Source organism: Pseudophryne corroboree, chromosome 10, assembly GCF_028390025.1.
Source record: "Pseudophryne corroboree isolate aPseCor3 chromosome 10, aPseCor3.hap2, whole genome shotgun sequence".
Lineage (NCBI taxonomy): Eukaryota > Metazoa > Chordata > Amphibia > Anura > Myobatrachidae > Pseudophryne > Pseudophryne corroboree.
Window position 1 is genome coordinate 370,844,037 of NC_086453.1, and position 22,199 is coordinate 370,866,235.

Here is a 22,199-nt window from a genome sequence, read left to right on the forward strand (position 1 = left end):
CATATTCGGTGTCATATAAAGCAGGTGTCATATAAAAATTTTTATTTTTAAATCACTCTGGCAGGCTTTAAGATGAAGCTCGGAAATTATAATTTCCCCTGGTATGGCTGCTATTAATGATTTCTCATTCCCTACTATTTGCAATATCATGTGACTGCCATGGCAACCACAGTCTAGTGGCACATGATGCAGTGAGCTCACACGATTATGAGCACTCCTCCCAGCTCTGTTTGTACTGTGACATCCTTCCCCCTCCTCTTCCCCCATCACATGACCTACTGAGAGTTGTGTGAGACTGTCTGGCAGCCAGACAATATGTTTTGTGTCTGCTGTGCGACCTGTGATTTTATATATATTTTCTCTTACGTCCTAGAGGATGCTGGGGACTCCAAAAGGACCATGGGGTATAGACGGGATCTGCAGGAGACATGGGCACACTATAACACTTTGAATGGGTGTGAACTGGCTCCTCCCTCTATGACCCTCCTCCAGACCTCAGTTAGATTCTGTGCCCAGGAGAGACTGAGCACACACAGGGGAGCTCTACTGAGTTTCTCTGAAAAGACTTTTGTTAGGTTTTTTATTTTCAGGGAGACCTGCTGGCTACAGGCTCCCTGCATCGAGGGACTGAGGGGAGAGAAGTCAGACCTACTTCTTCTTAGTTCAAAGGCTCTGCTTCTTAGGCTACTGGACACCATTAGATCCAGAGGGTTTGATCACTTGGTGCGTCTAGCTGCTTGATCCCGGAGCCGCGCCGTCACCCCCCTCACAGAAGCCAGAAGAAAGAAGCCAGGTGAGTATTCAGAAGAAAGAAGACTTCAGTGACGGCAGAAGACTTCGGTAACGGAGGTACAGTGCAGCGGTCGCGCTGCGCTCCAGGCTCCCACACATACACCAACGGCACTCGCAGCTGGGCAGCAGGTTACTGGAGTTTTTTCTCACTGGCAAAGAGCATATATCGGTGCCTGGGCACTCAATATAAAACCCCCGCCAGTATAACCTTTTGAATTTGAGCGGGACTACAGCGCGCCGGGTGGGGGCGGGGCTTAGCCGCACAGCTTACCAGCGCCATTTTCTCTCTTCACAATGCAAGAGACGCTGGCCCGGACCTCCACTCTCCTTAACAAGTACAGGGAGAAAAACAGGGGGGGGGGGGGGCACAGTAATTTGGTGCTCTCTCTCTCTCTCTCTCTCTCTCTCTCTTTTATATATATATATATATATATATATATATATATATATATATTTAAAAACAGCGCAGTGATCATATATTTTCTCTATCGTCCTAAGTGGATGCTGGGGTTCCTGAAAGGACCATGGGGAATAGCGGCTCCGCAGGAGACAGGGCACAAAAGTAAAGCTTTTACAGGTCAGGTGGTGTGTACTGGCTCCTCCCCCCATGACCCTCCTCCAGACTCCAGTTAGATTTTTGTGCCCGGCCGAGAAGGGTGCAATTCTAGGTGGCTCTCATAAAGAGCTGCTTAGAGAGTTTAGCTTAGGTTTTTTATTTTACAGTGATTCCTGCTGGCAACAGGATCACTGCAACGAGGGACAGAGGGGAGAAGAAGTGAACTCACCTGCGTGCAGGATGGATTGGCTTCTTGGCTACTGGACATGAAGCTCCAGAGGGACGATCACAGGTACAGCCTGGATGGTCACCGGAGCCACGCCGCCGGCCCCCTCACAGATGCTGAAGCAAGAAGAGGTCCAGAATCGGCGGCTGAAGACTCCTGCAGTCTTCTTAAGGTAGCGCACAGCACTGCAGCTGTGCGCCATTTTCCTCTCAGCACACTTCACACGGCAGTCACTGAGGGTGCAGGGCGCTGGGGGGGGGGGCGCCCTGGGAGGCAAATGAAAACCTTTAAAAAGGCTAAAAATGACTTCCGGTTCCGGCTTCATGGAGACCTGAGCTCCGTTTTGAGCTCCGTCCCCCGCTCCCCATCAGACACCTTTTACTAGGCTTTTAAAGCCTCGTTTTGAGCCCGGAATCCTCCTGCAGTGACCTTGCACCTCCGTAGCCAATATGGACCGCTTTTTAGCACCGCTGACGCCGCAACCCCAATCGGACCAGCAGCAGCAGCAGCCGCCGCAGCCTCCACGCCAGGAGAAGCGCCGGGCTGCAGGGACCATGCAGGCAGACTCTGCAGTGGAGAGTGCACCCCCTCTGCATAAGAAATCCGCGGCCGAAGGACCTGGGGGACACGTGAGTGCGGGCTGCGATGCCCCTGTGACCTACTCAGAGGTGGTAGCAGCCATTACAGCTACCATGACTCCCCTTCTATCCAAAGCAGTAGCTGATATCACTAGTCAGCTACAACATTTGACCCACAGGGTTTCTAACACGGAACAACAGATCAGCGTAGTATCCCATGACATAGGAGACTTGCAACACACCGTGAAACGTCTCACTAACGATTCCTATCAGATGTGGAACAAGATAGACGATATTGAGAACAGATCGCGTCGAAATAATATTAGGCTGGTCGGCCTCCCTGAATCTATCAAGGGGCCCGCTATGGCCCATTTTGTCCGCAACACTCTACCCTCGCTTTTAGGCATAGAGGCGGTTTGCCAGGACATGGTAATAGAGAGGGTCCATAGGGTAGGACCGACTCCGACCCCCAACAGGCCGAGACCCCGCGTTACCCTGTTCCGCTGCTTAAATTACCTACACAAAATGGAGATATGGTCGGCCTCTCGCAAAGCTAAATCTTTGTCATGGGAAGGACATAAGCTTCATATTTTTCAAGACTACTCCGCTGAATTATCACGGGCCAGGAAATCCTTTTCCCCTGTTTGCTCTCAATTAGTCGCTGAAGGGCGCAAATTTGGCCTGTTATATCCTGCCAGGCTTCGCATTTATGACGGGTCTTCATTTAAGGACTTTTCCACCCCGCCTGACGCTGTGGCTTACCTCCAGGAGCTGTCCCAGGCCAAGGATGCAGACATCTCTGATTCAGCTAAATGAAGGACTGTGCTCCTTGTTCTAAACTGCCTTATTAAGTTCTCCCTGTTCTGCATGATCCCATGTCTGTTTAGTGATTTCAGAGTTTAAACCGCTAATTTTTTTTTTTTTTTTTTTTTTTTTTTTCTCACTCCACATTTAGTGGCTCATTTTCTCTACATTATATGTTATCTTAATGTTCTTAGGTGTAACGCGCTGCCAGGACCTACGGGCCCCAGTTATACAGTTATACAGTTATACAGTTTTACATCAGTATTTTGTAATACGTTAGGGATCGGGGGCGGACACGCCCCGTCGTGCTGGATGTGTGTCCTTTTTGATATGTTACTCTATGTGCTTTTACTTGGAAGTCTGGCATCAAATGCTGGCATTTGTATGCCTCTTTTCATTTATGCTCCCTATCTCCCCTCCCGCACACCCCTCCCCTCCTTCACTACCTGGTATCCCCCTCCAATCCCAGGGGGCGCTGTCCTACCCTATGTAACTTGGCGAGACTGTATGATATCCTTCGACATCGTTATGCTAAAAGTTCCCCTCTGTGTCTTTTTACGCTTTAAGATGATGTTTCTTTTTTTCCCTGTTCCCTGCAGGGATGCCTAGTCTACGCTATGCAACCTGGAACGTTGGAGGAATTAATTCTCCGGCGAAACGCAGGAAAATATTGATTTTCTTACAAAAATCTGGCGTGGACGTGGCATTCCTCCAGGAAACTCATCTGACTCCCGCTGAATCTGCAAAATTGGGAATGCTAGGATGGTCTGTATTGGCGTCTTCTTCCTACAGTTCCAAGGCAAGAGGAGTGGTTATTCTGGTAAAACGCAACCTGGCTCATGAGGTACACCGCGTTGTTACTGACGATACAGGTAGATATGTTGTGGTCTCGGTGGATATATTGGGCAGGAGACTCACGCTGGCTAATGTATATATTCCCCCTCCCTACTCTAAGTCATATTTCCAGAGCTTGATTACCCTTCTGACCCCCTTCATGGGTGACAATTTGATCATTGGTGGAGATTTTAACCTGATTTCTTCCTCCATATTAGACAGATCAAACACCCGCGGGACCCCTCCTCCACTCCCTAAGGTTGGCATCCCCCTCTTCACCTCCACCTTACAGGTTATTGACCTGTGGAGAGCCCTATACCCAACAGAACGAGAGTACACCTGTCTCTCAGCGGCGCACGGCTCTCTCTCTCGCATCGACTATTTCTTCATCTCTCATGCTCTTTTCCCTCAGGTCACAGACTGCTCTATCGCCCCCATCTCTCTGTCAGACCATGCTATGATTTCCTTGACTATCCACTTTCCAGATGACGGAGACACGACTAGGTTATGGAAATTTCCAAATAGATTCTGTCATTCTGATACTTTCAAGTCCTTCTTGGAGGCTGCTTGGGACGACTTTTACTCTACCAATTCTGAACATCTTCAGACGAATCCCTTTCTGTTCTGGATGTCAGCGAAAGCAGTTCTCAGAGGGGCGATTATGTCCTTTACCGCAGCCTCCAACAAGAACTATTCAAAGCAGTATCTGGCGCTCCAGAACGCCCTCACTGCGGCCTTTCAGGCATACAAACAAATGCCTTCACCAGTCACTAAGCAAACATATCTACTCACAAAAACCCACTTTGACGAACACATTTCCGAAATGGGAAATAAATACCTTTTTTCTGTCCACTACAAGTTCCACAAATTCGGGAACAAGTCTGGCCGCTTACTCTCTAACTTACTTCGTGGCACATTTTCACCTGCCGTGGTTCACCCTCTCCGCACACAGCAAGGCACACTGACTTCCACAAACAAACAGATTGCACATATTATGCAGTCTTATTTCTCACAATTATACTCAACCACCATTCCAAACACCCCGCAACCGCCTTCGCCACCTTCACACCCCTCGACATCCTGCTCTCAACCGCCACACCCTCCCCCCATCCCCGCTGACAAGTCTACCAACCCCCCTTTCTCTTGGGAAGCCCTACCTTACCCTGCTCTTACAGATGACATGGCCACTCAACTTCTATCCCCGATCACTATCACTGAAGTCCGATCAGCGATCAAACAATTAAAACCCAATAAGGCCCCTGGCCCTGACGGCTATAGTGGGGAGTTCTATAGACTCCTCTCCCATAAATTTGACTCCATTTTGGTAGACATTTTCAATTCATTATTACTAGCTCAGACTCCCCCACCTCACTTTAATTCGGCACTCCTCAAATTGCTCCCTAAACCAGGCAGAGATTTATCCCTCCCAGGCTCCTATCGACCAATATCTTTGCTAAACTTAGATTATAAATTGTTCGCCAAGATACTGGCCGACCGTCTGAAACTCATACTCCCCCACATTGTTCACCCTGATCAGACAGGCTTCATTGCAGGAAGACACTCGGTGGTCAATGTGAGAAGGGTGATAGCAGCCTTACACTCCTGCCACGGTGACATGTCCTCTTCGGGATATGCCATCATATCCTTGGACGCGGAAAAGGCCTTCGACCTCGTCGAATGGCCTCACCTCTACGCAACCCTGACACGATTTAAATTCCCTGATGCGTTTATAAAGGCTATCCGTGCACTATATTCAGCCCCGGCCACTCAAATTTCGTGCAACGGTCTCCTTTCCAACCCCTTCTATATAGAAAAAGGTACTAGACAGGGGTGCCCTCTCTCCCCACTCCTCTTTGCCATCGCTCTAGAACCTCTAGCATTAGCTCTTAGGCTTTCCCCCTCCATTACTGGCATCTCTGTCGGTAACACTGAGCTTAAAGTCGCCCTGTTCGCTGACGACATGTTGTTATTTGTCTCAAACCCTCTCACGTCAGTCCCGGAAATCCTGCGTTTGATTTCAGACTTTGGTGAAACGGCTGGTTATAAGATCAATGTCACAAAATCAGAATTACTTCCTATACACGTCCCCCCTGCCACACTATCCTCTCTCACTCAAGCATCACCCTTCACGATCACTCAGTCCCATTTTAAATACCTTGGGGTAAATATTGCACGTGATATTGCACGGATCTACGAAATCAACTTCACACCGGCCATTAAGGCCGTGCTTACTAAGCTAGAGGGATGGGCTACCCTTCCGCTCTCATTGCTTGGGAGGATTGCAGTCCTCAAATCGATAATATTTCCCAAAATCTTTTATATTATGCAATCTCTTCCATTCAGTCTCAGAGAAGCGGATGGCGCTGTATTGCGCAAAGCTATGACCCGATTTATATGGCATGGGAAGAAACCAAAAGTGGCCTTTGCAAAACTAGCAATGGACAAGTCACTGGGCGGACTGGGTGTCCCGGACTTTCTTTCTTACTCTCTTACAATCTTTCTCCGATATGCAGCTGATTGGCTTTTAGGAAAAAGCACATACACTGACTTGGCTCTAGATACTGATGCTTTTCGACCATATTCCCCATGTGCCCTCCTACACACCAAAAAAACTGACATACCTTCTTCAATCCTGAAACACCCTCTATTCCGAGACACGTACTTAAGCTGGGTGAAATTACACAGAAAACTCAAATCTGACCACACTGTTTCCTCTTATATATCCCTTTGGGGAAACCCTTCTTTTCCTCCTTCCCTTCACAATGCTCTTTTTGTCCGATGGCGGGAGAGGGGGCTGTGTGCTGCTTCACAGGTCTTCGACCCGGGTGGCCACATGGCTCAATTTACAACACTGAGAGACAGGTACTCTATTCCGTCCTCCCACTTCTATATGTATCTACAAGTGAGACACTACCTCCATTCATTGCACATCGACTCTATCCCCTCGTCTCCCTCTTCCCCTCTAGCAAAAGTTCTAAAGCACTGGGAATCCCATCCCTACAAACTAAAGCAAATTTACTCACTCATTGTAAATATCCCAGCCTTGCCATACATTCCCAGACTGGTTGCCTCCTGGCAAGCAGACATCCCAAGCGTGACCTCCTGTGACCTCCTCTTAGACCACCACCACCGGACCATGTCAATTCTTAGTTCTGCGTACCTACAAGAGGTACATGTAAAATCCATCCATAGAGCATACTTGCCTCCCTTTGAACAGATACACATTGATCCTGCAATCCCTAATAGGTGCCCTAAATGTAAAGGAGCTAAAGCCTCTTTCTACCACTGCCTTTGGAGCTGTACCAGAATCCAACGCTTCTGGAACAAATTATTTGTGTTCATAAATACCCATTTCCACATGGCACTGAGACCAGACCCGCTGGCATGTCTTTGCATAAATTTCTCTATATGGAGATCAGAAAAAGGGATTAGCCTACTTTTCCCTATGTTGACCATGTTGTTTACAATAACCAAAAAGGCAATTCTGAAACACTGGGTTGTTAGATCGACCCCCTCCTTAGCTGAAGTTCAGAAAATCATGCTACAATATTTATACTTTGATCGAAGGTCCACTCTTCTTACGGGTCCCTCTGGCCTCGCCGGGTTCAACAAAAAATGGGGCCCCTATATGGCTACACTAGACCAGACCACTCAATCCACGATAATTGCAGCATTTGAAAATTCTCAGTGGAAAATGTCCAGATAACCTAACTTCATTCTTCTCCTACTCCTATTCTTCTTTTTCTCTCCTCGTCAATCTTATAGAATCTAATAGAGTCCTTCTCCTCTCTTGTCTTATATATATTCTACATGCCTAGCTTGTCATCATATTTAATAATGTAATAGTATACCAGCTCAGTTACAATTAACTGATTAGGAACTATGTATAATGATGTATGTTTGTATGTTCATAACCCCACCCTAACAGGGCTCTTCAGCCTTTGATGGGCCGACAGCTCCCCGACCTTCCACCCCCCCCCCCCTCCCACCCCCCCCCCCCCCCACCCCATGCTTGACTATACTTCCATATTTTTCCTACTGCATATTGTTGTTTGGCTTAAACAATCTTGTATTGATCCATTCTTCATGCGTTCCCTATGTTCTAGAGATCGCCACATTATGATGTTGATGTTTTATTGTCAAACGCATATTTCTCATATATGGAAAACCTCAATAAAAATCAGTTCTTTAAAAAAAAAAAAAAGGCTAAAAATACCTCACATATAGCCCCAGAGGCTATATGGAGATATTTACCCCTGCCTAAATGTACTAAATAGCGGGAGACGAGCCCGCCGAAAAAGGGGCGGGGCCTATCTCCTCAGCACACGGCGCCATTTTCTGTCACAGCTCCGCTGGTCAGGAAGGCTCCCAGGTCTCTCCCCTGCACTGCACTACAGAAACAGGGTATAACAGAGAGGGGGGGCAAAATAAATGGCAATATATTAATATAAAAGCAGCTATAAGGGAGCACTTAATCATAAGGATATCCCTGTCATATATAGCGTTTTTTGGTGTGTGCTGGCAGACTCTCCCTCTGTCTCCCCAAAGGGCTAGTGAGTCCTGTCTTCGTATAGAGCATTCCCTGTGTGTCTGCTGTGTGTCGGTACGTGTGTGTCGACATGTATGAGGACGTTATTGGTGTGGAGGCGGAGCAATTGCCAAATATGAGGATGTCACCTCCTAGGGGGTCGACACCAAAATGGATGCCTTTATTTGTGGAATTACGGGATAGCGTCAACTCGCTTAAGCAGTCGTTTGCCGACATGAGGCGGCCGGACACTCAATTAGTGCCTGTCCAGGCGCCTCAAACACCGTCAGGGGCTGTAAAACGCCCCTTGCCTCAGTCGGTCGACACAGACCCAGACACAGGCACTGATTCCGGTGGTGAAGGTGACGAATCAACCGTATTTTCCAGTAGGGCCACACGTTATATGATTTTGGCAATAAAGGAGATGTTACATTTAGCTGATACTACAGGTACCACTAAACAGGGTATTATGTGGGGTGTGAAAAAACTACCAGTAGTTTTTACCGAATCAGAAGAATTAAATGACGTGTGTGATGAAGCGTGGGGTGCCCCGATAAAAAACTGCTAATTTCAAAGAAGTTATTGGCTTTATACCCTTTCCCGCCAGAGGTTAGGGAGCGCTGGGAAACACCTCCTAGGGTGGACAAAGCGCTAACACGCTTATCAAAACAAGTGGCGTTACCCTCTCCTGAGACGGCCGCACTTAAAGATCCATCAGATGGGAGGATGGAAAATATCCAAAAAGGTATATACACACATGCAGGTGTTATACTACGACCAGCTATTGCGACTGCCTGGATGTGCAGTGCTGGGGTAGTTTGGTCAGAGTCCCTGATCGAAAATATTGATACCCTGGACAGGGACAATATTTTACTGTCGTTAGAACAAATAAAGGATGCATTTCTTTATATGCGTGATGCACAGAGAGATATCTGCACACTGGCATCACGGGTAAGTGCTATGTCCATTTCGGCCAGAAGAGCTTTATGGACACGACAGTGGACAGGCGATGCGTAGAGGAGTTATTTGGGGTCGGTCTATCGGATTTGGTGGCCACGGCTACGGCCGGGAAATCCACCTTTCTACCTCAAGTCACTCCCCAACAGAAAAAGGCACCGACCTTTCAACCGCAGCCCTTTCGTTCCTTTAAAAATAAGAGAGCAAAGGGCTATTCATATCTGCCACGAGGCAGAGGACGAGGGAAGAGACAGCAACAGGCAGCTCCTTCCCAGGAACAGAAGCCCTCCCCGGCTTCTACAAAAGCCTCAGCATGACGCTGGGGCTTCGCAAGCGGACTCGGGGGCGGTAGGCGGTCGTCTCAAGAATTACAGCGCGCAGTGGGCTCACTCGCAGGTAAATCCCTGGATCCTGCAGTTAATATCTCAGGGGTACAGGTTGAAATTAGAGACAGAGCCACCTCGCCGTTTCCTGAAGTCTGCTTTACCAACGTCCCCCTCAGAAAGGGAGACGGTTTTGGAAGCCATTCACAAGCTGTATTCTCAGCAGGTGATAGTCAAGGTACCTCTTCTACAACAAGGGAAGGGGTATTATTCCACTCTTTTTGTGGTACCGAAGCCGGATGGCTCGGTAAGGCCTATTCTAAATCTGAAGTCCTTGAACCTGTACATAAAGAAGTTCAAGTTCAAGATGGAGTCACTCAGAGCAGTGATAGCGAACCTGGAAGAAGGGGACTTTATGGTATCCTTGGACATCAAGGATGCGTATCTCCACGTTCCAATTACCCCTCACACCAGGGGTACCTCAGGTTCGTTGTACAAAACTGTCACTATCGGTTTCAGACGCTGCCGTTTGGTTTGTCCACGGCACCTCGGGTCTTTACAAAGGTAATGGCCGAGATAATATTTCTTCTTCGAAGAAAAGGCGTATTAATTATCCCATACTTGGACGATCTCCTAATAAGGGCAAAGTCCAGAGAACAGCTAGAGATGGGTTTAGCACTATCTCAAGAGGTGCTAAAGCAGCACGGATGGATTCTGAATATTCCAAAATCCCAATTAATGCCGACAACTCGTCTGCTGTTCCTGGGGATGATTCTGGACACAGTTCAGAAAAAGGTTTTTCTTCCCGAAGAAAAAGCCAAGGAGTTATCTGACCTGGTCAGGAACCTCCTAAAACCAGGAAAGGTGTCTGTACATCAATGCACAAGAGTCCTGGGAAAAAATGGTAGCTTCTTACGAAGCAATCCTTTTCGGCAGATTCCATGCAAAGGGATCTGTTGGACAAATGGTCAGGGTCGCATCTTCAGATGCACCTGCGGATAACCCTGTCGCCGAGGACAAGGGTATCCCTTCTGTGGTGGTTGCAGGAGGCTCATCTATTGGAGGGCCGCAGATTCGGCATGCAGGATTGGATCCTGGTGACCACGGATGCCAGCCTGAGAGGCTGGGGAGCAGTCACACAGGGAAGAAATTTCCAGGGAGTGTGGTCGAGCCTGAAAAAGTCTCTTCACATAAGCATTCTGGAACTAAGAGCAATCTACAATGCTCTAAGCCAGGCGGAACCTCTGCTTCAAGGAAGACCGGTGTTGATCCAGTCGGACAACATCACGGCAGTCGCCCATGTAAACAGACAGGGCGGCACAAGAAGCAGGAGGGCAATGGCAGAAGCTGCCAGGATCCTTCGCTGGGCGGAGAATCACGTGATAGCACTGTCAGCAGTATTCATCCCGGGCGTGGACAACTGGGAAGCAGACTTCCTCAGCAGACACGAACTTCACCCGGGAGAGTGGGGACTTCATCCAGAAGTTTTCCACATGCTATTAAACCGTTGGGTAAAACCAATGGTGGACATGATGGCGTCTCGCCTCAACAAAACACTGGACAGGTATTGCGCCAGGTCAAGAGATCCGCAGGCAATAGCTGTGGACGCGCTGGTAACACCTTGGGTGTACCAGTCGGTATATGTGTTTCCTCCTCTGCCTCTCATACCAAAGGTATTGAGGATTATACGGCAAAGAGGAGTAAGACTAGTGGCTCCGGATTGGCCAAGAAGGACTTGGTACCCGGAACTTCAAGAGATGGTCACGGACGATCCGTGGCCTCTACTTCTGAGAAGGGACCTGCTTCAGCAGGGTCCTTGTCTTTTTCAAGACTTACCGCGGCTGCGTTTGACGGCATGGCGTTTGAATGCCAGATCCTAAAAGGAAAAGGCATTCCAGAAGAAGTCATTCCTACCTTGATAAAGGCAAGGAAGGAAGTCACCGCGAAGCATTATCGCCGTATTTGGCGAAAATATGTTGCGTGGTGCGAGCAGCGGAGTGCTCCGACGGAGGAATTTCAACTGGGTCGTTTTCCTACATTTCCTGCAATCAGGATTGTCTTTGGGTCTCAAATTGGGATCTATTAAGGTTCAAATTTCGGCCCTGTCGATTTTCTTTCAAAAAGAATTGGCTTCAGTCCCTGAGGTCCAGATTTTTATCAAAGGAGTACTGCATATACAGCCTCCTGTGGTGCCTAAGGTGGCACCGTGGGATCTAAATGTAGTTGTAGATTTCCTCAAATCCAATTGGTTTGAACCACTAAAGAATGTGGATTTGAAATATCTCACATGGAAAGTGACTATGTTACTGGCCCTGGCTTCGGCCGGGAGAGTATCTGAACTGGCGGCCTTGTTTTATAAAAGCCCTTATTTAATTTTCCATTCGACATAGGGCAGAGCTGCGGACGCGTCCGCATTTTCTCCCTAAGGTGGTATCAGCGTTTCACCTGAACCAGCCTATTGTAGTGCCTGCGGCTACAGACGACTTGAAGGACTCCAAGTTGTTGGACGTTGTCAGAGCCTTAAAAATATACATTTAAAGGACGGCTGGAGTCAGAAAATCTGACTCGCTGTTTATACTGTATGCACCCAACAAGCTGGGTGCTCCTGCTTCTAAGCAGACGATTGCTCGTTGGATTTGTAGCACAATTCAACTTGTACATTCTGTGGCAGGCCTGCCACAGCCTAAATCTGTTAAGGCCCATTCCGCAAGGAAGGTGGGCTCATCTTGGGCGGCTGCCCGAGGGGTCTCGGCATTACAACTCTGCCGAGCAGCTACGTGGTCAGGGGAGAACACGTTTGTAAATTTTTACAAATTTGATACCCTGGCAAAGGAGGACCTGGAGTTCTCTCATTCGGTGCTGCAGAGTCATCCGCACTCTCCCGCCCGTTTGGGAGCTTTGGTATAATCCCCATGGTCCTTTCAGGAACCCCAGCATCCACTTAGGACGATAGAGAAAATAAGAATTTACTTACCGATAATTCTATTTCTCGGAGTCCGTAGTGGATGCTGGGCGCCCATCCCAAGTGCGGATTATCTGCAATACTTGTACATAGTTATTGTTAACTAATTCGGGTTATTGTTTAGGAAGCCATCTTTCAGAGGCTCCTCTGTTATCATGCTGTTAACTGGGTTCAGATCACAGGTTGTACAGTGTGATTGGTGTGGCTGGTATGAGTCTTACCCGGGATTCAAAATCCTCCCTTATTGTGTACGCTCGTCCGGGCACAGTACCTAACTGGAGTCTGGAGGAGGGTCATAGGGGGAGGAGCCAGTACACACCACCTGACCGGTAAAAGCTTTACTTTTGTGCCCTGTCTCCTGCGGAGCCGCTATTCCCCATGGTCCTTTCAGGAACCCCAGCATCCACTACGGACTCCGAGAAATAGAATTATCGGTAAGTAAATTCTTATTTTTTTTTTAGTAGTATATAGGTGCTGGGGTGTGAGCTGGTATACTCCCTCTGTGTTCTCTCTAACAGGCTTCCCTGTGGGTCTGTCCCCTATTGCCAGTGCGAGTGTGTGTGTGTCGGTACAGTGTGTCGACATGTCTGAGGCTGAGTGCTCCTCCCCGGAGGAAGTTGCTGGGGGCGCAGAGAAGGATTTGGGAGTGACTCTGTCGGCACCGCCAACTGCTGATTGGATGAATATGTTGAGTACATTGAATGCAAATGTGGCGTTATTGTCTAAGAGGCTGGATAAATCTGATTCTCGGACACAAACGTGGAGAAAATCCATGGAGGACGCCTTGTCCCAGGTACAGGCCCCCTCAGGGTCACAAAAGCGTTCATTTACCCAGATGGCAGATACGGATACCGACACGGACTCTGATTCCAGTGTCGACTTTAGTGAAGCCAGTTTACATCCAAAATTGGTAAAGAGTATTCAGTACATGATTGTGGCTATTAAAGATGTTTTACATATTTCTGAGGAACCTCCTGTTCCAGATACTAGGGTTTGTTTATTTAAAGGGAAAAAGCCTGAGGTGAAGTTTCCCCCCTCTCATGAACTGAACGCTCTTTGTGAAAAGGCTTGGGAGTCGCCTGACAAAAGGTGGCAGATTCCCAAGAGAATTTTTATGGCATATCCTTTCCCCTCTGACGACAAGGAAAAGTGGGAGTCATCTCCAAATGTGGACAAGGCTCTGTCCCGACTGTCCAAAAAAGTGGCTTTTCCGTCTCCTGACACGGCTGCCCTCAAGAATCCCGCGGTTCGCAAGCAGGAAACGACATTAAAGGCCATTTATGTCACTACGGGTGCACTCCTCAGACCTGCCGTGGCGTCGGCATGGGTGAGTAGTGCTATTGCTAAGTGGGCTGATAATTTGGCATCTGACATGGATACCCTTGATATGGATAACATTCTTTTGACTCTCGGTTATATCAGGGATGCTGCAGCTTACCTAAAGGATGCGGCGAGGGATATTGGCCTCTTGGGATCAAGGACCAATGCCATGGCGGTCTCGGCCAGGAGGGCGCTGTGGATTCACCAATGGAATGCTGATGCCGACTCCAAGAAAGCTATGGAAGCTCTCCCTTATAAAAGTAGTGTCTTGTTTGGTGACGGCCTCGCTGACCTGGTGTCTACCGCTACTGCGGGTAAGTCATCTTTTCTTCCTTATGTTCCTGCACAACAGAAAAAGGCGCCCCATTATCAGATGCAGTCCTTCTGGCCTAATAAATACTTAAAAGGAAGGGGCTCGTCCTTCCTCGCTTCAAAAGGTAGAGGAAGGGTAAAAGGTCGCCTGCTGTGTCTAGCTCCCAGGACCAAAAGTCCTCCCCCGCCTCTGCTAAGTCCACCGCATGATGCTGGGGCTCCCCTACGGGAGTCCGTGCTGGTGGGGGCCCGTCTCCGAATCTTCAGTCAGGTCTGGTTTCAATCGGGCCTAGATCCTTGGGTCTTAGACATAGTGTCCCAAGGGTACAAACTGGAGTTTCAGGAGATGCCCCCCCACCGATTTTTCAAATCAGCCTTGCCAGTTTCTATCCCAGAAAGAGTAGTAGTAGATGCTGCGATACAAAAGCTGTGTCAACAGAGGGTCATTGTCCCGGTTCCCCCGCCCCAACGGGGGGGAAGGGTTCTATTCGAGCCTCTTTGTCGTGCCAAAGCCGGACGGCTCGGTCAGACCGATCCTGAACCTAAAATCCCTCAATCTCTATTTGAAAACTTTCAAGTTCAAGATGGAATCTCTTCGAGCTGTGATCTCCAGCCTAGAAGGGGGGGATTTTATGGCGTCAGTCGACATAAAAGATGCCTACTTACACGTCCCGATATATCCTTCACATCAGGCCTTCCTGAGATTTGCGGTGCAGGATTGTCATTACCAATTTTAGACGTTGCTGTTTGGGCTTTCTACGGCCCCGAGGGTCTGCACCAAAGTGATGGCGGAGATGATGGTACTCCTACGCAAGCAGGGTGTCACAATTATCCCGTACTTGGACCATCTCCTGATAAAGGCGAGATCAAAAGAGCAGTTGCTACGAAATGTGGAACTCTCCCTGACGGTTCTGCGACATCACGGTTGGATTCTAAATTTGCCAAAGTCTCAGTTGATCCCGACAACTCGGCTGCCCTTCTTGGGCATGATCCTAGACACGGAACTACAGAGAGTGTTTCTTCCGGCGGAAAAAGCTCTGGAAATCCTTTGCATGGTCAAGGAGTTTCTGAAACCGGCAAGAGTGTCGATTCATCAATGCACTCGAGTGCTAGGGAAGATGGTTGCGGCTTACGAAGCCATTCCGTTTGGCAGGTTTCATGCCCGGGTGTTTCAGTGGGACCTGCTGGACAAATGGTCCGGGTCTCACCTGCACATGCACCGGAAAATAAGTCTATCTTCCAGGACCAGAATTTCTCTCCTGTGGTGGCTGCAAAGTTATCACCTTTTAGAGTAGGGGTGGGCAAAATACGGCCCGCGGGCCGGATGCGGCCCGCAAACCGATCCTGTCCGGCCCACTGCCTCCCACCAGCGAACAATGACAAGCGGCCCGAACGGCTGAGCTGCTTGTCATTGCTCTGAGCTGCAGTACCTCCAAGCTGCCGGCGGCGCCTCTCTCCCCTGCTGCTGCGTTGTAGCAGCCTTCTCCCTCCTCCAGAGTCCCCAGTGACAACGGCTGGGTTCAGCCGAAAAGGGGTGGAGCTACGTGTCAATGAGGGGGCGGGGCTACATGGGACAAGAGCCAGACTTGTACAGAATAGATTCATCCTTCCTGCCACTGCCAGCCAGCCAGATCAGTAAAGTTAATGGGAAAAGTGAGTGAGAGAAAGAAAGAAAGGCGTGTGTGTGTGTGATAGTGTGCGTATATTTTTGTGTGCAGGCAGTGGCGTCAGTCTGTTTTTAAGTTTGGGGGAGAGATCTTTAGCTCCCGTGTACTGTCACCATGTCACCCCCGTGTTATGTCATGTATAACCCCCCCGTGTTCTGTCACTGTCACCCCCCCCCCCCGTGTTCTGTCACTGTGTCACCCCCCCCCCCGTGTTCTGTCACTGTGTCACCCCCCCCGTGTTCTGTCACTGTGTCACCCCCACCGTGTTCTGTCACTGTGTCACCCCCACCGTGTTCTGTCACTGTGTCACCCCCACCGTGTTCTGTCACTGTGTCACCCCCACCGTGTTCTGTCACCGTGTCACACCCACCGTGTTCTGTCACTGTGTCACCCCCACCGTGTTCTGTCACCGTGTCACACCCACCGTGTTCTGTCACTGTGTCACCCCCCCCCCCCCCCGTGTTCTGTCACTGTCACACCCACCGTGTTCTGTCACTGTCACTCCCACCGTGTTCTGTCACTGTGTCACCCCCACCGTGTTCTGTCACCGTGTCACCCCCACCGTGTTCTGTCACCGTGTCACCCCCACCGTGTTCTGTCACCGTGTCACCCCCACCGTGTTCTGTCACCGTGTCACCCCCACCGTGTTCTGTCACCGTGTCACCCCCACCGTGTTCTGTCACCGTGTCACACACCCCGTGTTCTGTCACTGTCACCCCCCCTCCCCGTGTTCTGTCACTGTGTCACACCTTTCCCCAGGGGCCATAAGACACTGGATAATTTGCTTGCTGCACAATAATTATCCTAAATAAAATGTTAATGTGTAAAAGGGAGCTCTACCTGCTGTAATGTGTAAAAGGGGCTCTACCTTCCATACTGTGTAAAAGGGGCTCTATCTGGTGTAATGTGTGTAAGTGGCGCTGTGTGGCGCAATTTGAATAATGGAGACTATTGTGCAGCCTAATATGAATCTGTATTATTTTTTGCCCACACCCCTTCCACATGAAGCACGTCCCTATATTTTTGGCAAGTGGGGGGAGCTGCTATTTTGTATGTGGCCCTCGGATACTGACAAGAAATGTCAAGTGGCCCCTCAGCTGAAATAATTGCCCACCCCTGTTTTAGAGGGACGCAGGTTCGGAATCCAGGATTGGGTCTTGCTGACCACGGATGCAAGTCTCCGAGGCTAGGGTGCAGTCACACAAGGAAGAAGTTTCCAGGGAAAATGGTCAAGCCAGGAAACTTGTCTCCACATAAACATTCTGGAGTTAAGAGCCATTTACAACTGCCTTCTGCAAGCGGAACACCTTCTTCGAGGTCTACCTGTCCTGATTCAGTCTGACAACGTAAAAGCGGTAGCGTACGTAAACCGCCAGGGCGGAACAAAGAGCGGCGATGGCGGAGGCCACAAGGGTTCTCCGCTGGGCGGAAAAGCACGTGAGCGCTCTGTCAGCAGTCTTCCTTCCAGGCGTGGACAACTGGGAAGCAGACTTCCTCAGCAGACACGATCTCCATCCAGGAGAGTGGGCTCTTCATCAAGAGGTATTTGCGGAAGTGACAAGGTGTTGGGGAATTCCTCAAATAGACATGATGGCGTCTCACCTCAACAAGAAGCTTCCGAGGTATTGTTCCAGGTCAAGGGACCCCCAAGCCAGTGCAGTGGACGCCCTGGTAACTCCGTGGGTGTTTCAGTCGGTATATGTGTTCCCTCCACTTCCTCTCATTCCAAAGGTGTTGAGGATCATAAGACGAACAAGGGTTCCGGCAGTACTCGTCGTGCCAGATTGGCCACGGAGGGCCTGGTATCCGGATCTTCAGGAATTGCTCATAGAAGATCCTTGGCCGCTTCCTCTCAGAGAGGACCTGTTACTGCAGGGGCCATGCGTATTTCAGGACTTACCGCGGCTGCGTTTGACGGTGCGGAGGTTGAACGCAAAATCCTAGCTCGAAAGGGTATTCCTGGGGAAGTCATCCCCACTCTCCTTAAGGCTATAAGGAGGTCACGGCGAAGCATTATCACCGTATTTGGAGAAAATATGTGTCGTGGTATGAAGCCAAGAAAGCTCCGGCGGAGGACTTTCAGCTAGGTCGTTTCCTCCATTTTTTGCAGGCAGGCGTGGATGCAGGCCAGAAATTGGGTTCCATCAAAGTGCAGATTTCGGCTTTACCTATTTTCTTTCAAAAGGAATTGGTCTCCCTTCCGGAAGTAAAGACTTTCGTGAAAGGCGTGCTGCACATCCAACCTCCCTTTGTGCCCCTGGTGGCACCATGGGATCTTAACGTGGTGTTGCAGTTCCTGCAATCTCATTGGTTTGAACCTTTACGTAAGGTAGAGTTGAAATTCGTCACTTGGAAAGTGATCATGCTGTTGGCCTTGGCCTCTGCAAGGCGGGTGTCCGAATTAGCGGCTTTGTCTCACAAGAGCCCCTATTTGATCTTCCAGAACTCGTCAGCAATTTCTGCCGAAAGTGGTGTCATCGTTTCACATGAACCAACCTATTGTGGTGCCAGTGGCTACTGACGCCTTAGCGGAATCGAAGTCTCTAGATGTGTCAAGAGCTTTGAAAATGTATGTAGCCAGAACGGCTCAGATTAGGAAAACGAAGGCTCTGTTTGTCTTGTATGATTCCAACAAGATTGGGGCTCCTGCTTCCAAGCAGACTATTGCACGCTGGATCTGTAATACGATTCAGTAGGCTCATTCTACGGCGGGATTGCCGTTACCGAAATCGGTGAAGGCCCATTCTACCAGAAAGGTGGGCTCATCCTGGGCGGCTGCCCAAGGGGTCTCAGCATTACAGCTTTGCCGAGCTGCTACTTGGTCGGGCTAAAACACCTTTTGCAAAGGGTTACAATTTTGATACCCTGGCTGAGGAGGACCTCTTGTTTGGTCAATCAGTGCTGCAGAGTCATCTGCACTCTCCCGCTCGTTCTAGAGCTTTGGAATAAACCCCGTGGTTCTTGAAGCATCCCCAGCATCCTCTAGGACGTATGAGAAAATAGGATTTTAATACCTACCGGTAAATCCTTTTCTCTTAGTCCGTAGAGGATGCTGGGCGCCCGTCCCAGTGCGGGCTGTATCTGCAGTTTATTGGTTATGGTTACACACATGTTGTGTTGAGTCCTGTCAGTCTGTGGCTGATGTTAGTCATGCCGTTGCATGCGTTGTGTTGAATGCCATGTTGTACGGCGTGTTTGAGGTGTGAGCTGGTATGTATCTCACCTTAGTTTAAAAATTAAATAAATCATTTTCCTCGAAATGTCCGTCTCCCTGGGCACAGTTCCTATAACGAGTCTGGAGGAGGGGCATAGAGGGAGGAGCCAGTTCACACCCCTTTTAAAGTCTTAAAGTGCCCATGTCTCCTGCGGATCCCGTCTATACCCCATGGTTCTTGATGTGACCCCAGCATCCTCTATGGACTAAGAGAAAAGGATTTACCGGTAGTGGTGCTATTGCCCGTAGCAACCAATCAGATTTTGTCTATCATTTCTCTATTTCATCCTAGAAAATGATAGACAGAATCTGCTATGGGCAATATCACCACTTTTCATTTTTATAAGCTTTAGTACATTTACCCCATAGTATCTGCAACAGAGGCAGCACGGACGGTGTAGTGGTTAGTATTACTGCCTCACAGCACTGAGGTCATGGGTTCCATTCCCACCATGGCCGAACCGTGTGCAGTTTGTATATTCTCCCCGTGCTTGCGTGGGTTTGCTCCAGAGACTTATACTGTAAGTTAATTGGCTCCCCCAAAAAATAGCCCAAGTGTGTGTGTTTAGGGCAGATAGATGAGCCGAGTGGTACTTTTCTGCTGTCACATTCTATGTTTCTAACCATCGTAGATGCATAGGGGGGAATTCAATTGTTATCGCGGGTCCCCTCAACCGCGTGCCCACTGGCAGCTATTCAGATGTTCCTGCCAGCGGAAGCGAGTCTTTAATTTCAGCTCGGTACACCTGGGGATTGCGAGCTGAAATGCACGAAAAGTGACCTGTTTGGGCACCCAAAATGGAACTTTTTCGCGTAACGCCCATTTGTTTAGTCTGGTTTTGCCATGTGGGCGTGATCAGCGTGATAACGGGGGGACAATTTAATGTTGCCCCGCGATTTACCATCACTTTAGACGGGAGATCGGGCGCGATTAAACAATTGAATTCCCCCCACATAGTAGCAAGAGGATGTATTTGCAGAATATTTTCTCCATGGATGTCAGAAGATAACACTATATGCAATCCTGAAAAGAGTAGATACACTCATGCGTCTTTTATATAACTTTTTGATTTTTACTTTTTATTTCTTTATCGGCTCCAGATTTTTATTAAAAAGGCTTCTACAGCTGCAGGCGTTAAGTGAGGAGGATCCGGCCGGAACTCATAGTTCCAGCTTATCTCTCAGCTTCGACATGGCCGGAATGAGCGATGGGAACCTGGACATGGGCTTGTCCAGCGTGGTTGACGATGGTCTGGGTAAAAAGCTGAAGAAAGACAAGCGAGAAAAAGGCAAAGAAAACAAGTCGGAAGGCAAGTCACCACGCGTGTAACATTCATTAGTGAAAACATATCTACTACCTAATCAGGTGAGATGTGTGCGGCGGAACGCGTGTGGCTGACGGAGCCTTTTATTTCCTCTCCCCCCTGTTTGTAGCTATGAAAAAATTATCCAAGAGGAAGAGAGTTACAGAAGGTTCCACCCGCAGATGGGTTCAGCCGATACTCTTAGATCCGTGCGGGCGGCCGGTGTTCCCTATTGTGTTGGATGGGTTGACGGTTTACAGTCTTGGAGAGGTGAGGACAAAGTGCTAGATTTACTAAACGGCAGCTATTGCAGTCTTGGGATTCCCTCTGGTTTTGATCCCGGAATTTAAAAAGTGCAATAATATTTAATGCAAAAGCATAGGGGGCGGCGTCTAATTGAATCGACCTCATTATAGGGGTCATTCCGAGTTGTTCGCTCGCTAGCAGTTTTTAGCAGCCGTGCAAACAAAATAGTCGCCGCCCATGTGGGGAGTGTATTTTCGCTTTGCAGGAGTGCGAACGCCTGTGCAGCAGAGCGCCTGCAAACACATTTTGTGCAAAACAAGACCAGCCCTGTAGTTACTTATTCTGTGCGATGATTGCTGCGACGAGTGACACGGTAATGACGTCAGATACCCGCCCTGCAAACGCCCTCTTCCTGTCAATCTCCTTGCGAACGGCTAGAACCACAATGGACTTAGTACCCGTACGACGCGCGTGCGCTTTGCGGTGCATACGCATGCGCAGATTAGCCTTTTTTTTCACTGATCGATACGTAGCGAACAGCGGCAGCTAGCGATCAACTCGGAATGACCCCCTATATACAGAATGTTTGTGGAATGCGCTAATCCTCTCTTCTGATTTATACGGTCATTCAAAAATTGACCTCATCTCTTAAGCTATACCCAAAATTGCCATCCTGTATTGGTAGCTCCTCCCTAAAGTCAGAGGCTTTTTAATGCAAATGAGAGAGTGGGAGGAGACAGATTCGACATCATTCCATCCCCTAAAACGTGCTGTGGGACAGAGTTTGTTTTTAGGTTTTTTGTGCCCACCACCTGCTGGAGTGAACCTATATGCATTATAATCTATTAATTCACAAGGAAGTTGTGACATCACTCAGGTCCTTATACTGGTTTCTAGTACACTGATAGGCCGGGTATTAGTTCCGCCTGCACACTGACTGCTCTGCGATAACATACCATAATCTTTAAAGTTCCTCCGAAGCACCCAAGGGAACCCACACAAACATACAAACTCCACACAGATTGTGTTTTAAAACTTAGAATTGTGAGACAGTAATGCTAACCACTGCACCAATCATGCTGCCCAGATAGAGGATTTATAAACGCACACTATATCTTTAATAGCTGTAAAGAAAGTTTTCACCCGTTTCCATCCTTATTATAAATTGTGGAATGTACTAAGAACATGTTGCTTCTGTAACCCACACTCAGTGCTCTCTTCCTAATGACAACGTCTTCATATGTTTCCCACAGATTGTATCGGACCGGAAAAGCTTCCATCACAAAGCTGCCATTTATCCTGTAGGTTTTTGTAGTACAAGAGTTTACGTCAGCATGAGGAACCCTGAACAGAAGTGTCTGTACACGTGTCAGATCAAAGATGGCTGGTCCGGGCCCAAGGTGATCATTTCCTCGTATTATGGCCATGGCTAGTTTGCTGTCGGCCTAATTCGGACCTGATTACAGCAGCAACATTTTTCTCTAGTGGGCAAAACCATGTACACTGCAGGTGGGGCAGGTGTAACATGTGCAGAGAGAGTTGGATTTGGGTGGGGTGTGTTCAAACTGAGATCTAA

The 22,199-nt window shown here is 48.7% G+C and overlaps 1 protein-coding gene across 1 annotated transcript in view; it reads left to right on the forward strand.

Annotated features, from left to right (window-relative positions):
* Positions 1 to 22,199, forward strand: part of TBRG1 (transforming growth factor beta regulator 1) — a 45,937-nt gene that overhangs the window by 21,051 nt on the left and 2,687 nt on the right. Inside the window, exons 4-6 of the mRNA XM_063943731.1 lie at positions 20,175 to 20,383; positions 20,508 to 20,647; positions 21,877 to 22,023. Coding sequence (XP_063799801.1) covers positions 20,175 to 20,383; positions 20,508 to 20,647; positions 21,877 to 22,023 — 496 coding nt within the window. The remainder of the gene's footprint in view (positions 1 to 20,174; positions 20,384 to 20,507; positions 20,648 to 21,876; positions 22,024 to 22,199) is intronic.